Here is a 13812-nt window from a genome sequence, read left to right as displayed (position 1 = left end):
CTTTCTCTACCCATTCATCTGTCATCATCTTTCCCTCAGTTTCTAATACATTAATACATTAATAAATACATTAATAATTTAGGGATTTTTTTCCTGAATTAACCTTAATTCTACCCCAACCCCATTTCTTCTCTTGTTGCTTCCCTTTTATTTATGAAGTTAAAAACCTTTTGCTATGGTATTTTCTTATTAAAATATGTAGACATACTACGCAGGTGGTCTCTCCATGACTGAGAGATATTGGCAGGGAAGGAGGAGAAGTCTATGTTCCTGCTGTGTGCAGCAAGTGTAATGTGAATAAATAAAGCATTTCAGTTTCCATCATAACCAGCCTCTGGCTTTCTTGCCAAACACAAAAAAAGGGACAACAGATGAATGCTAGGCATTTTAAGGAAAATATTAATTTCTGAGCCAAATAACTCACCAGCAAATGTGTTTGCAATTCCTTTGATTGAGTGATTACTCTTTTCCTCATGGATAGAAAGAGCTTTTAGCTAAATAGAAATGTAGCTGATAATATGTATAAGATTCATTAGATAATCTTCCATATGCATCTAACTTCCTTTTCCTCCAAGCTCAGAATGAAAAACAATTTTATATCAGGACTTAACACTGTGTATAAGCCTTTATAATTTGTAAACACTGTAGGAGTGTCCTTCCATTTGTTTGATGCTGACAGTATATTGATGAAAACTATTACTGTTCTGCAAAGGCTATTGTCATACTAATGATACAATGTCCTCAGAGCATTGATCACAGAGCATCTTGATAGGAAAACAAAACTTACACCAAGAGGAAAGGAAGGAAGCTTACATCCCTGTCAGATTGTTTCTTCAAAGGCGTGACATACTATAACAAAATTTCAGGCCTTCTTATTTGTTGGAAGAAAAACCCAAACCTCAAAACTCTGATACAGAGACATTTTCTTAATATAATTATATTTTCTATAAAATTACCTTTAGACAAATAACGTGCCTCAAATACTGATACATATTTTTTTAGAGCAAGATGGGAGATATATCATCAGATTGCACTAGGGAATTTGAGAGTTGACATGTACTTCCTCTGCCCCATTCACTTTTGAAGCTATTATTTTCTTCTGTCTCTCTGCTGAGAGCAGTGAGTGGTTTCACATCTGAAGTGAATAGAAGTACATTTTTCACTGGAATGAAATTCTGTTTTCTCCACCACAATGTTTATAAACCTCAGATAATAAACCACCATTTTTCACAAACAGAGTCAGAGAATAGGGGGCATCATTCTTTTTCCAGAAAAAAAAAAAAACAGTCTGATATTAGTGATTTAGTTTGAGCACATTATTGAATCTTAAGCCTTTGGTAAATCACTCCTAGTTTAAATCAAAGGTAACTCAGCTTTGCATTTTAATATGTCCAGTTTAGAAAGGGAGTTCCTTCCCTTTTTTGGCTGCTGAAGAGCCCAACGAGACCAGAATGATCAAAGCGCCTTAGTCCTGGTTAAATATTTCTCAAGAGTAAACCACAACACAGTACCCTCCATGATTTCTGGTCATAGCCTCAGTAGGGCACCCCCAGCCGAAGGAGTGCTAGACACTACATTAACAGATAGAAAGCCCTCTCTGGAGAGGTATCTCTGAAAATCCAACCGTTGCTGAGGAAGAGCCACCCACCTACTTAGACTCCAACACAGAAAGAGGTCTTATCTTACCGTCAAAATACAGAAGGAAGCACTCCTTCGTTTCCTCCTCCACTTCTATGTGACACCTGCTGAGGATTATCTGCTTTCAGTGTCCGTGCCTGCCGGAGGGCTTCCAACCTACATCTCCCATGTCCTTTGAGAGATCCATAACTACTACCCAACCTGGGAAAAGATATACAACAGTTGCAAGCAGAGCTTGTATTGAATGCCATGTAAGAGTTGCTGTGTTCCATTTAGGTTTGTAGTTCTTTGTCAGGAAAGGAGCAATGATTATTTAATGCTCTTCCAGGGCTGCAGCTTTAACATGTAATAAGTTCAGAGGCTTTGTCATTTTAGAACAGCAAAAATGTGTTAATTTTCACCTCTATGTAGCTTCATGGACTTTATGATTAATACTGTGTAAGCAAAGCCAAAATCTGACACTCCTAAATGTAAATGGTTGAACAACATTTCTCATGAATATGTTTCAGTGGGGTTACTTACCTAGAGATGTAGTGGAGTTGCAATCATACAAGACTCAAGGAAAAAAATAAAAGCTGAGCTACAAAAAAGCAGAGAATATTTAAGTCCCTATGTTACACTGTTTAGTGATGCCATAAATCATATTTTGACCAGATACAATTAATTTTATGCTTCTTCTAGTCCTTTTTTACATTTGACTTCCCATTCTTTGCAGATTTGATTTTTAAGGTCATTTTTTTCTAAATGGAATAGCCCGTGCTTAATATTGAAATGTGATTTGACAATAATATAGCAGTGAAACTTTAAAGACGAATTGTGAAGAATCACTTTTTTTACTTTCTACAAAAGGTTCATTAAAATTCACCACTGATAAGTGTCAAAGGATACTAATCCACTGATGACTCCCTGAAACTTTTTGTATTAGGAAGGTGAAGGAGTAAAATAGGTTTATTACAACTTTTTTGAAACAGAAGATAATTCAATTATCATCTTCATCATCCCTTGCTACAGAGGCAGCAGTCCTTAATCCTGTTTATTAGCTCTAAAAGATATCATTATGGAATTTGGCTGCTAGAACAGGAGATATATTTAGATATTTATGTATTTATCCTTTTCAGAATAACTATTCTTCCACATGGGAGCCTGCGAATCCTGAATGCTTCCAAGTCTGATGAAGGACGGTACTTATGCCAAGGTGTAAATGTATTTGGATCTGCAGAAATCATTGCTTCAGTATCTGTTAAAGGTATGAAAAAATACTTTGATAATGATAATTTCTCTTTACTTATATTTCATTACTGCTTAGAATCCACAGCCAACCATACAACAGCACTGTAGATGCAGAATAAAAAAACATTTCCAACAAGCTAGGGCTCAAACATCATATTCCTGCATCAGATGGCATACTCCAGCTGTTGTATCATAGATGTATCTCAGATTATAAATAGTTCCGTAAGTAAAAGAATCAATATCCCTTTTAACACATTTTAGCTTTGGGAACTCACTTACCCCTACTTCTTTTTGCATGGGAACAAAGCTTAGGATTAAAGTAATAATTGTATTAATATAAAATACAAGGAAAGATAGCTCCTCAGAACAGTAATAATAATCAAATCACTGAGTTGCAATTAATTTCTAAACCACATTTTTGCAACTTTTCAGCCAAATTCTTATAAGATCATGGTTTTTGTTTTTAGGTGTTCAGCTCTTTTGACTTCATTTTTCAAGCTTCTTCCTATATCTAGTATGCCTGGAAACTTTTTTTTATTTTAAGTGGCAAAACTGAGATTTTCATGTAATCACAAGATTCCAGGTGCTGCAGCCTTAAAAAAAGCTATCAGCTTTTTCTGAGACTAATAAAATTAATTAATTAATCCATCTCAGAAGTCCTAGAGATTGTTGTTTAGGATCCTGCCTTATTGCTTCCATGAAACTGGCTGTACCTTCTGTACACCACTGTCATGTCTTAGTGTGCATTATGAATATATTTCAGTATTTGACACTATGTATTTGAAACAAACAGTAAATGTAAGCTCTGAGCAGACTAAGCAGAACTCAGTCATATTACTTCGGCCTTGCACTATAACTAGACTTCCATCTAAATGTTCCTAATCCTTCTGTATTTCAAGAACCTACAAGAATAGAGCTGACTCCTAAGAAGATAGAGTTAACTGTTGGAGAAAGCATTGTCCTCAGCTGCAAAGCCCTTCATGACAGCACACTAGATGTCACTTTCTATTGGACTCTCAATGGGCAGCCAATTGACTTTGAAAAAGAAGGTGGACACTTTGAAAGCATCAAGGCAGTAAGTGACCATGCGTTTGTCACCTGTGTGCTGTGAACTGATAGAAGTTTGCATGCTTTTACATGTCTCCCATTCACCAAATTCTGACCAAATTGAAAGATAATTGGTTTCACTAATGTTGGAAAGAAATATTAGCTAGAGGAAGTGTGAAGTGCAGGTGACTAGAATTACTTCAAGTAGTTTTAATCAAGAAGATATTAAATGTAAGCTTATACATCCTGTTATTAGTGAGGCACCTGATGTTCTTTGTGAGGGAACAGAAAGTAGTTTGAATTGAATCCTCCTTACGTTGTTCTGCTGATTTTAATATAGAGAGGATGTTGCTATAAGCATTGATGTCTTTCTCACAGATAACATGGCTGTTGGAATGCCCTCACCCCCCAATGCTTTTGCTTCCCTAGGATATATTTTAATATCCAAATAGCAAGGAGTATACATTATTTTCCAACTCCCCCTGCATGAGGTAGGTTCTAGCTGTGCAACCATTATTTAAGTCAATAAGAATCATATGGAAAAAATATGCATACCAATTTCAAATATTACCCCTCAATTCAAAAACAATTTAATATGATCAAACAGTACGATAAAGTAATTCAAACCTGTCCCATGTAAAATGGTTTGAACTTTTCCTAGAAAGAAATCTCTTAATGTGAACAAGTTTGGAAATAGAATCTACAGTCATTTAACTCAATCTTCCCACTAATGAAATGTAAATCAAATGTCCATGCTATGTTAACAGAGAAAAATGAAGCTCACAAAGGTCAGGAAATTTTAAAAGTTAATGTATCTAATTTGAATACAATGTAGTGAAGTTAACTTTGCATTAAATCCTTGTCAGCTGCAATCAATTTATTCTTCTGCTTGCCTTTATGGAAGTCATACTATATTCACTTTGTGGTGTGGGTTTTTTTTTAAATTTGGGTTTACTTCAATAAGCTTTTGAAATGAAAAACATTAGTGAGGTATATCTTAGTGTGAAGTTTCTTAGCATACTTATCTTCATCTGAGAAAGTCCAATGCACAAAATCCAACACTAAATATATAGGAAGGAAAACTATCTTTTTTTTTTTTTTTTTTACTTGAAGGTTAAAACATTCTGTGATTCAATAAAACACCCTATGATTACAATTTAATTTCAAGTTATTTCCAAAAATTTGAAAACTGAAATGTGTTGCATGGTTCCTTCAGTGCATTTCAGCATCTTCTGTGCTGAAGAGAATTTTTAATCACTGGGAAAAATCCTGAGGTTAGGAAATTTCCAACGTAATTTCTCCTATCACAGTAAAGCTAATTTAATGTAATTTTATTTGTTTTCTGAAAACAGGATTTTGTAGATCTTTCAACAAGAATTCTTCATTAATTTCATTTCTACCAGAGAAAGCCCTCAAATTAATAGAAGTAAGGCTCATTCAGGGTGAGAACTAGGTAGATGACATACTGTGACTATTTTCAGACAAATATTCATGCAAAACTCACTGAAATTACTGATTCTTTTTCTTGTCTTGACATGACTAAAATTTTGCCAAAACCTAGTAGATTTAACCAGCTATTTTATTATGAGTTTATGACTTCCTTCTCTAGGTTGCTAAAGAGTCACTGTTACTTTACTAAGTGGAATTAGTATTAATCTAACTAACTAGTATTAATCACTCATAATGGAGTCAATGCTCAATGACTAAATGACTAAGTGGAAAAAAAAGAGTTGTTTATTAAGTAAAAATCTAGCATCTTTCTTTTCAGAGGCACACAAGCAATTTTTTTTTCCTAAAATATACTTTTTTACAAACAGCAAACTTTAGCTGATCAGAAAACAAGATCAAGCTGAAAAGAAGGCATTGCATATTTTGCAAAATATTACAAAATTAGATTAGTGAAATACTATGCACCTCTAAAGAAATACCAAAATGAAGCGTTAGAACCTGATAGTTTTAGACTGGACTAGCTTAATTTGCCTTTACAAGATTGCTCACACAAGAGTTGGTGAGGCCATGCTTCTTTTACTTGCATTTCTAACTCATTTAAACGTCAAGACATTTCTTTTCTTGTTTTCACTCTAAAGAGAGAACGGATGGGTAGGCTTGGATCAACTTGAAGAGGGCTGAAAATAGCTATTGACATGTTGCAGGCAGGAGGCAGGTGAACACTCCTTTTCACAACAGAGATACCAAAACATGACCCTGTTAGGACAATCCTCACTGACATTTTCTGAATGCTACTGGAAACATAATATGACACACCTTTCTCCCTCTTTGAAAGTAGTAGTCAAAATATATGTGGATCTCTATTCACCAAAATGCATATCTTGATTTTTGCATTGTCCCAAAATGAAGATGACACAGTTGAGAGATGCAAAACTCAAAAGTAACGATTGTGGTAATACAGCAATTTTTTTGTGTTTTGACACAAAAACTCTATCATTTCCCTAACTACTCATTTGTGAAATGTTGTCAATTGCATCTCATTATGATTTCTGTTAACCACATAAGCATGTGAAATTAATCACAAGGATGAAAATGCATTTCTTTACTTCATTGAAACTTAAAGCATGACTAAGTACTAGGGGAAAGCAAGATAAAATAAAACTCTTCTGGTTTTCCTATCATGTAATCTCCTTTAACCTATCCATTTTCAAAGGAGTGACACACAATGTGATAAAGACATGGGTTTAAGAATGTAGAAAAAAGGAGCTTGAAGAAAACTTGAAATCTGATAGAATTCCATCTATATCCCTTATTTTGCATTTCTGAATGAATTATTTTTTTTTAAATTTCATGAGTTGATCCTGAATAAATTGTTTGTTAATGCAGTAGAGTTAAGAAAAATAATATCCTTTGTGTGCATGAAGTTATAGAATTATATATCCATTTTGTTCTGCACACACTGATACTTCATCAGATGAAAAAATGTTCAGGTTTGTTTGGGGTTTGGTTGTTTGTTTGAAAGCCTGACAAATTGAACATTATTTGAGTGGGTTTTGTTAATAACAAAACCATTGCCAACCTCTCACCACTGGTTGCATTGCTCATACTTTCACTGTGGCAGAACCAGGTGTTAAGTATGATGAACATCCTGGTGCTTAATGCAGTGTTATAAAAGCTATCACCAAAGTAACATTTATTTGGACTGTAGATAAATTTCCACTTGCTAAAATTGCATGCTCCCTAGCAATTACAATTAAAAGGAAAGGAAAACTTCTCTTAATAATACATATTACTTTGCTTGTTTTTAAATTATATCTGTAGCTTTTGTATAAAAAAAAAAAGTGTTACTATTTTTCATACTGGGAACTAATTATATAATACAAATACTAATTGTATAATACAAATTTAAGGTGGTTTTGCTGTTATTAATGGAGCTATCAAGGATTTAGTACCTATAACAATTTAGGTACTTCAGGGACTTGCCGGGCAAGACGATAAGTGTGGCAAGGATGTCAAGTTGAACAAAGCTGTGCATGAAGGGAATATTAAGGAAAAGAGACTGAACTCCACCGGAGTGACAGTTGCGGACTGTATTACTCTAGGAAAAGAAAACATCCCAAATGTGTATGCACAACTCCATGGTACACTTGGTAGCAGAACACTAATGCAATGGGTTACATATACCCAGAATCCTTTGGCATCAGAAAAGTCTTAATTTGTCTAGCAAAAGACCCAATAACATTTTAGGGTCTGTAAGGAGTACTTTGTGTAATTAATAGAAACAATTTTGCATGGAAGTCTGAATTGCCAAGATTTCCTTCTAGCAACACCAGTGAGCCTGAGCACAGAAAATGTAGACTTGCTTGCTTTGATTAGCGTAACTTAGAATTTTTTGTCCTTTGTGCCAAATCCAGAAGTCCTGATCAAAATTCTATTCAGAATTTTCTTTTCTAAGATCTCCACTGACCTTAATTTTGTCCTGGAGGTATCCCTTTACTAGCTAAAGACATCTGATTTTGCAAGTACATTTTCATCCAACGATCATGATTCCAACTCTGTGTTTGAAAGCCGATACTTTTTTTATGGCAGCCAAGCAAAATGATTTATTGTGGTTATCCAGAGACTGGTAAGAAGCAGCACTGCTCTTAGTGTCCCTCACCTTGACCTGCATGAGTACCTTTCAGACTCAGGAAAGTGATTTAGTCTCAATATCTTCTTGGTCTTTGATCTTAACTGCAACCGCCACCATGGGAAGCAATAAGCACAACTTGTCCTGTTATATTTTACAGTTGTAATTTGTTCACATGGAAGTGAATTGAAAGCTACTGTTTCACTTACAAAAGGCCAGTAGATACAGACAGGACAATACATTAACTACTGTCTAACACTGAAGACTTCAATCTGATAAACTAGAACCTGTGAGAGAGCATAACTTTACACCTTTCCTTACATTTTCAAGTCTCTCTTTAGTCTGTTGTAGTACTTTAATCATATTTTAGAACTTAAGATTAAAATTTCCTAAGCGTTTTCTACATAGGCAGCACAAAGTTCTACACTACATGGAATCAATTAAAACAGCAGGCTGTTAATAATAATGTCTTTCCTCTTTATTGGACATAAAACCAAATGAGGCCAATTAAATAGGGGTTTTATTTAACACCCCCTTCCTCCCCACACTGAGAAAAACAGCAATAGTTGTCAAAAGTCTTGTAGAAGATACGTGTTCTATGCACAGAGAATTTCTGTTCAGGATAGTGCTGCTATATCAGCTTCATTGCTATCAATTTGTTTCACTGTTTGTCACAATACTTTCCTGCTGATGGAGTTGACAGCCATTACTGTCAACTCAAATCTCCAGATATTTCAGCCCTATGCTCATTACCAGGTTTTGCTTATTTGTCACGCTACAGCAGTTAAATACTTGAGTGATCAGAAGCAATTCCAAAATAAAAGATTTATCTTGTCTTTTGGTAACACGAATTGTTTGTAAACTAGGGAGGGTACAAAATGGAATAAGGTTTTCTGATCAAAAAACTTTGAAATGTGTGTTTTATGACTGGTAACTGCAAACCAAAATCTGAACACAATGAAGACCACGGTCTAGTAATGCGCTTTACCATGTTTTGCTTCCAAGATATAAACAGTCCCAGTGAACTAATTAAATTTATAGACATACCTGCATGCTGCGTTAGAATGGGACACTCCAAACTTTTCCTAGAATCAAACAAGTACATAAACTGGTGTGCCCAAGTGCTTGTGGCTTTGGCTATTGTCCTGGTTTCAGCTGGGATGTAGTTAACTGTCTTCCTAGTAGCTGGTACAGTGCTGTGTTTTGAGTTCAGTATGTGAAGAATGTTGATAACACTGATGTTTTCAGTTGTTGCTCAGTAGTGTTTAGACTAGAGTCAAGGATTTTTCAGCTTCTCATGCCCAGCCAGGGCACCTGACCCAAACTGGCCAACAGTGTATTCCATACCATGGGACGTCCCATCTAGTTTAGGAACTGGGAAGTGGGGGGCGGGGATTCGCCGCTTGGGGACTGGCTGGGTGTCGGTCGGCGGGTGGTGAGCAATTGCCCTGTGCATCATTTGTACATTCCACTCCTTTTATTACTACTGTTGTCATTTTATTAGTGTTATCATTATCATTATTAGTTTTTTCTTTTCTGTTCTATTAAATCGTTCTTATCTCAACCCAGGAGTTTTACTTCTTTTCCTGATTTTCTCCCCCATCCCACTGGATGGGGGGGGAGTGAGTGAGCGGCTGCGTGGTGCTTAGTTGCTCTTTTCTGTTCTATTAAATCGTTCTTATCTCAACCCAGGAGTTTTACTTCTTTTCCTGATTTTCTCCCCCATCCCACTGGATGGGGGGGGAGTGAGTGAGCGGCTGCGTGGTGCTTAGTTGCTGGCTGGGGTTAAACCATGACAGCTATGAATAGAGAGTAAGGGAGAGAGGTGATAAGTAACATCTCCTCTACTGAATTTTACTTTGGAGGAGGGAGATAACTGAGCATTTTGGAAACTGTGAGTCTCTTAACATTCCTAAATACCAATTACTATAAAAAAAAATGATTGTAATAAGAAAGTAATGAAACATAGATAATTTTTACACTGGTTTATTCTATTAAGGTATTTTGTACCTTCCCTTGTTTACAAGAAACATTCTAAAGAGAAAAATCTTGGTGAACCTAAAAGATAGTTCATGACGATCCATTCTTTCCCCTGTTTACTTGCAGCTGATGGATCATTTAACTGCTTGGCACAGTGTTAATCTGGGTTATAACAGCACAGCCAATTGTTTGAACACCTGATCAATATCAGCCTTCCTAAGGCTAAGGCCTTCTGTTTGCAGCTCTGCTGTCTATTTTTCACTTGCAGCTTTGCAACCTTTCTCCCAGGCTGTTGTGGCAGTGTTTTCTGGAGCCTTCCTGGCAGTATTTCTCCCTTGCAGTTCTTACACTGCTGATCTCCTGGTTCTGTTCTTGTAGCCTTGCACCTGCAAACCCCAATCGTTCTGTTATGGTGGAGTCTCATGGCAAGAAGCTCCCACTGGCCTGAAACTCACTACTCCCTCCTGCCCACTTTCTTTGTCTCTTGTTTTGTAAATCAAACCACAGTGTGCAGCGAAGTAGATAATGGTCATGTAAACACTTAATAAATATTATCCAACAATATACGTGCTCAGAAGCGTAACAATCAACCACTGTGCAATAGCTGCTCTTACTTAACATATTCCAATCAACATTAACATATAGGAAGTTTTAGTAGGTCCCAAAGAAAAGGTTACAACACTAGGAAAAAAAAAAAGGCAAAAAATAATCCTCATCACCATCTTCCTCATTGCTACCTACTGCACTGGAGAGAGCCTCAAGAGGAGAATAGTCTTTCTGGCTGGCCACCAGGAAAAGATTTCTATTTTCCCTTTCTCTCTCCTTATTGCCTTTTTTATTTCTTACCTAGGTAGCTTTCTTTGCTAGAGTTGATGTGTGCCATCATCTATGGACCCTGCTAATAAATCTCTATTCACGTAAGGCTGTCACAACATTCTTCGTGCAGCACACTAATGAAATCCCAATCACATATCTGCTCTTCATGCTTCCTGTTTTGATGTCTTCTCAAAATGGCACACTTGTCCCAGATGGGTTTTGCTTTCATTTCTGTCATCTTCATCCATCACTATCACTACCCTTCCACTCAGATCATACGTGTAGCTCCCTGCTCTCTTTTCCCCCTTTTTCTGCATCTTTAAACAGGAGCAGAGGTACCCCATTTTATTTGTTCTTTTCTTTCTTTTTTCTCCTGGTAATAAAAACTCAGATACAGAACATGTATTTAGCAACATGAGTGTAGTGGTCCTCTCTGTCCTGAAGCTTGCCATTTCACATCTCATCTTTTTTCTCATTCCTTCCCATTTCGATACTTTTTCTGTTTTCTTTAATCCCTAGATTTCACAAAACTACCCCAGTACCTGACATACTACCTGATATTTGATACTCATTTAACTTTATCTCTTCCTCTGCCTTCTCTCAATAAAATGAATCAAACTCACTTGCAGCAACTCAAGCTGCACTTTAAAGTCCTCCCTATCCACTCCCAACACCCCAATGCTCTCTGGCATCTGCTCCCAACCACCAACGCTCACCCAAAACAACTGTTTTCATTATTCTTGCTTTGTCTATGCAAATTGATCAAAAATAATGCCACTGAAAGTGTCCACACCTCCCCTGGATAATTCTTATGGATCCTCAAACCTGAAACCCATCTTTTTTAATTCCTATAGATGAGGAAAATGTAACTTAATTTGTGTGTTACCAGGTATCTCTCAGTCAACCTGCACCAGCCTGGATACTACTATACTACAGTTATTATAGTACCACGAACCATTAATCACAACAAAACCAATAACAACAATTTCATCCTCTTTGTTCCAAATGTGCTTAGATGATTAACAGACAGAACTTTGAACTTAATTTTCCATTATCACTGTATCAACTGAGAAATCTGCTGCTTTTTAACAGAATAAATATTTGCAATTTGTAAACATCATAAGCAGTAAACAGGCAAGTGGTTGATGTGCTCAAACCTGAGAATTTGCATGAAATGGCACTTAAATTGTCCTAAATGTATTATGAACAGAAGTTGGCTTGAAGCCAACAATCTGTCGTAATGCACATATAATTTGTCAGCATAATTTAAAAGAACTTTATTGTATTGCTATTTTTCACTTACTGTTGATGGTATAAAGCTAACAGTGCCATGAGGTTATTCTGTAAGATCATTAGTTTGCTTCAGATAAATTCACAAAAAATAAACTCCATTGCTCATCAAGTATGTCAAACAATCAAGATTCAACTGTGAAATCATTTTCAGTTTAATCTGACTGAATTTCATTAATAAAGGTTATTTCATTAAATCAAACAATGTATGAGTTAGGAATTCACCTCATGTGTGTCATCTGTAAACACACCCATATATTTTAAATAATTATTTAAACTGAATAAGATAACATTAACAACCCAGGTCATTCTTGTTTAGGATCAAATCTCAGTCCCATTTAATTATAGACCATTGTTTTATTGTTCTCAGTTTATACAGAATATGACCTTAAAAAATGTTTAGGTACTTTTCAAGATTTTTGTACCTCCCAAGCATTTCTGTATAGAAACCACTTTGTAGGAAAGTATCTTCACCTCTCACTGTCAAGAGATTTAGATGACAGCCAGCAAGCCTCAGTAACCCCCTGTAGTCATAGTAAAAAAAATGAATCAAACACCCCTGAGGCTTTCATCATAAAAGTTTTCCTGCAATAGCAGTCAGTGTTTGCTAACTCTTTTTTTCCCATTGATTTAAGCTTTTGTTGAATCATGAACATTTATAATAGTCACACTACCCTTTTTAGACATATTTTTCCCAAGCATAGAGACAATTTTCACTGCATGTTGCCCAGGCTGAGCTCCCAACCTGAATCCTGAGTACAATAATAAGCAGCCTTTCTAGACCCCAGGCCTTTGTGGTGCAGAAGCTGAGATCTGCAAGTCGCCACATCATCTCTATTGACTACCCAGTATTTTGAACTTCCTTGCCTTTTTATCCCTCTTTCCAAGATAAATCAGAGCTACGTTCACAGAACTGCAGTTAGAGTGTGGAAGGGAAGTATGATGATCAATGTGGAAAATGAGCAGCATTAGAAACAGATTAAATGAAAGTTAGCATTGATATAATGACAAAAGAATGATTTAAGGTTCCTAGGTTTCATATATATTGTCCGCATATGACTCGGTAGTTTGAACATATTTGATAAACTGTGTAATAATCAAACCAAGGTTTAATTCTTCCATGGAAGAGGTAGGGGGAAGTAAACAAGAGACTTACTAGATGTTAAAAAAGTGCTCTGTGGTGTAACTGTGAGCTCCATTTCAAGTGCAGGCAGATTATAGATTGTTCTTGTGCAAAACCTTCCAAAGAAAAGGTTGGATACTGAATGAACCACCTTGGTTTAGAGATAAAAGCTCAGCAAATGAATGGACAGATTAACAGGGAGGTTTCCTAGCAACTGGCTCAAGATAATGAACTGGCTTTCACAGGAAGAATAAGTGTAATTCTCTTCACTTGAAGAACTACATGTAAAAGTTATTTTATTGCAAAGCATCTCACAACCTCTTAGGAGTTATGAAATGGAAAGGAAAAAATCCACACACAACTTCCTCTCTGTGGGGATGTGGGAAGGCTGAAGAGGTATTAATTCACCAACAGTAAGTTCTTTGCAAGTTGGCTTTTCTTTTCTCCTCTACAGATCCCTAGTATTAGTGCAATCAGTGCAAAAACTAAAACAAACAAGCTGATTCTTATGGAGCAAAGTATGCATATTACATGCTCCTTGGAGCCTTTTTGAGTTTGGGGAATTATCTCCATATCAAAATCAAATGTTATGTATAGGTGGCACCAATTC

At 36.1% G+C, this 13812-nt stretch overlaps 1 protein-coding gene across 5 annotated transcripts in view; it reads left to right on the top strand.

Moving 5' to 3' along the window:
• CNTN5 (contactin 5) overlaps nucleotides 1-13812 on the top strand; it is a 672838-nt gene that overhangs the window by 599296 nt on the left and 59730 nt on the right. For all 5 annotated transcript variants that reach the window (XM_069808329.1, XM_069808328.1, XM_069808331.1 and 2 more), the window contains 2 exons: nucleotides 2757-2884; nucleotides 3768-3943. In XM_069808329.1, coding sequence (XP_069664430.1) covers nucleotides 2757-2884; nucleotides 3768-3943 — 304 coding nt within the window. The remainder of the gene's footprint in view (nucleotides 1-2756; nucleotides 2885-3767; nucleotides 3944-13812) is intronic.

This window comes from Haliaeetus albicilla, chromosome 20 (assembly GCF_947461875.1).
Source record: "Haliaeetus albicilla chromosome 20, bHalAlb1.1, whole genome shotgun sequence".
NCBI lineage: Eukaryota > Metazoa > Chordata > Aves > Accipitriformes > Accipitridae > Haliaeetus > Haliaeetus albicilla.
The sequence above is the reverse complement of the archived record's forward strand: the minus strand, read 5'-3'. Positions and strand labels throughout refer to the sequence as shown.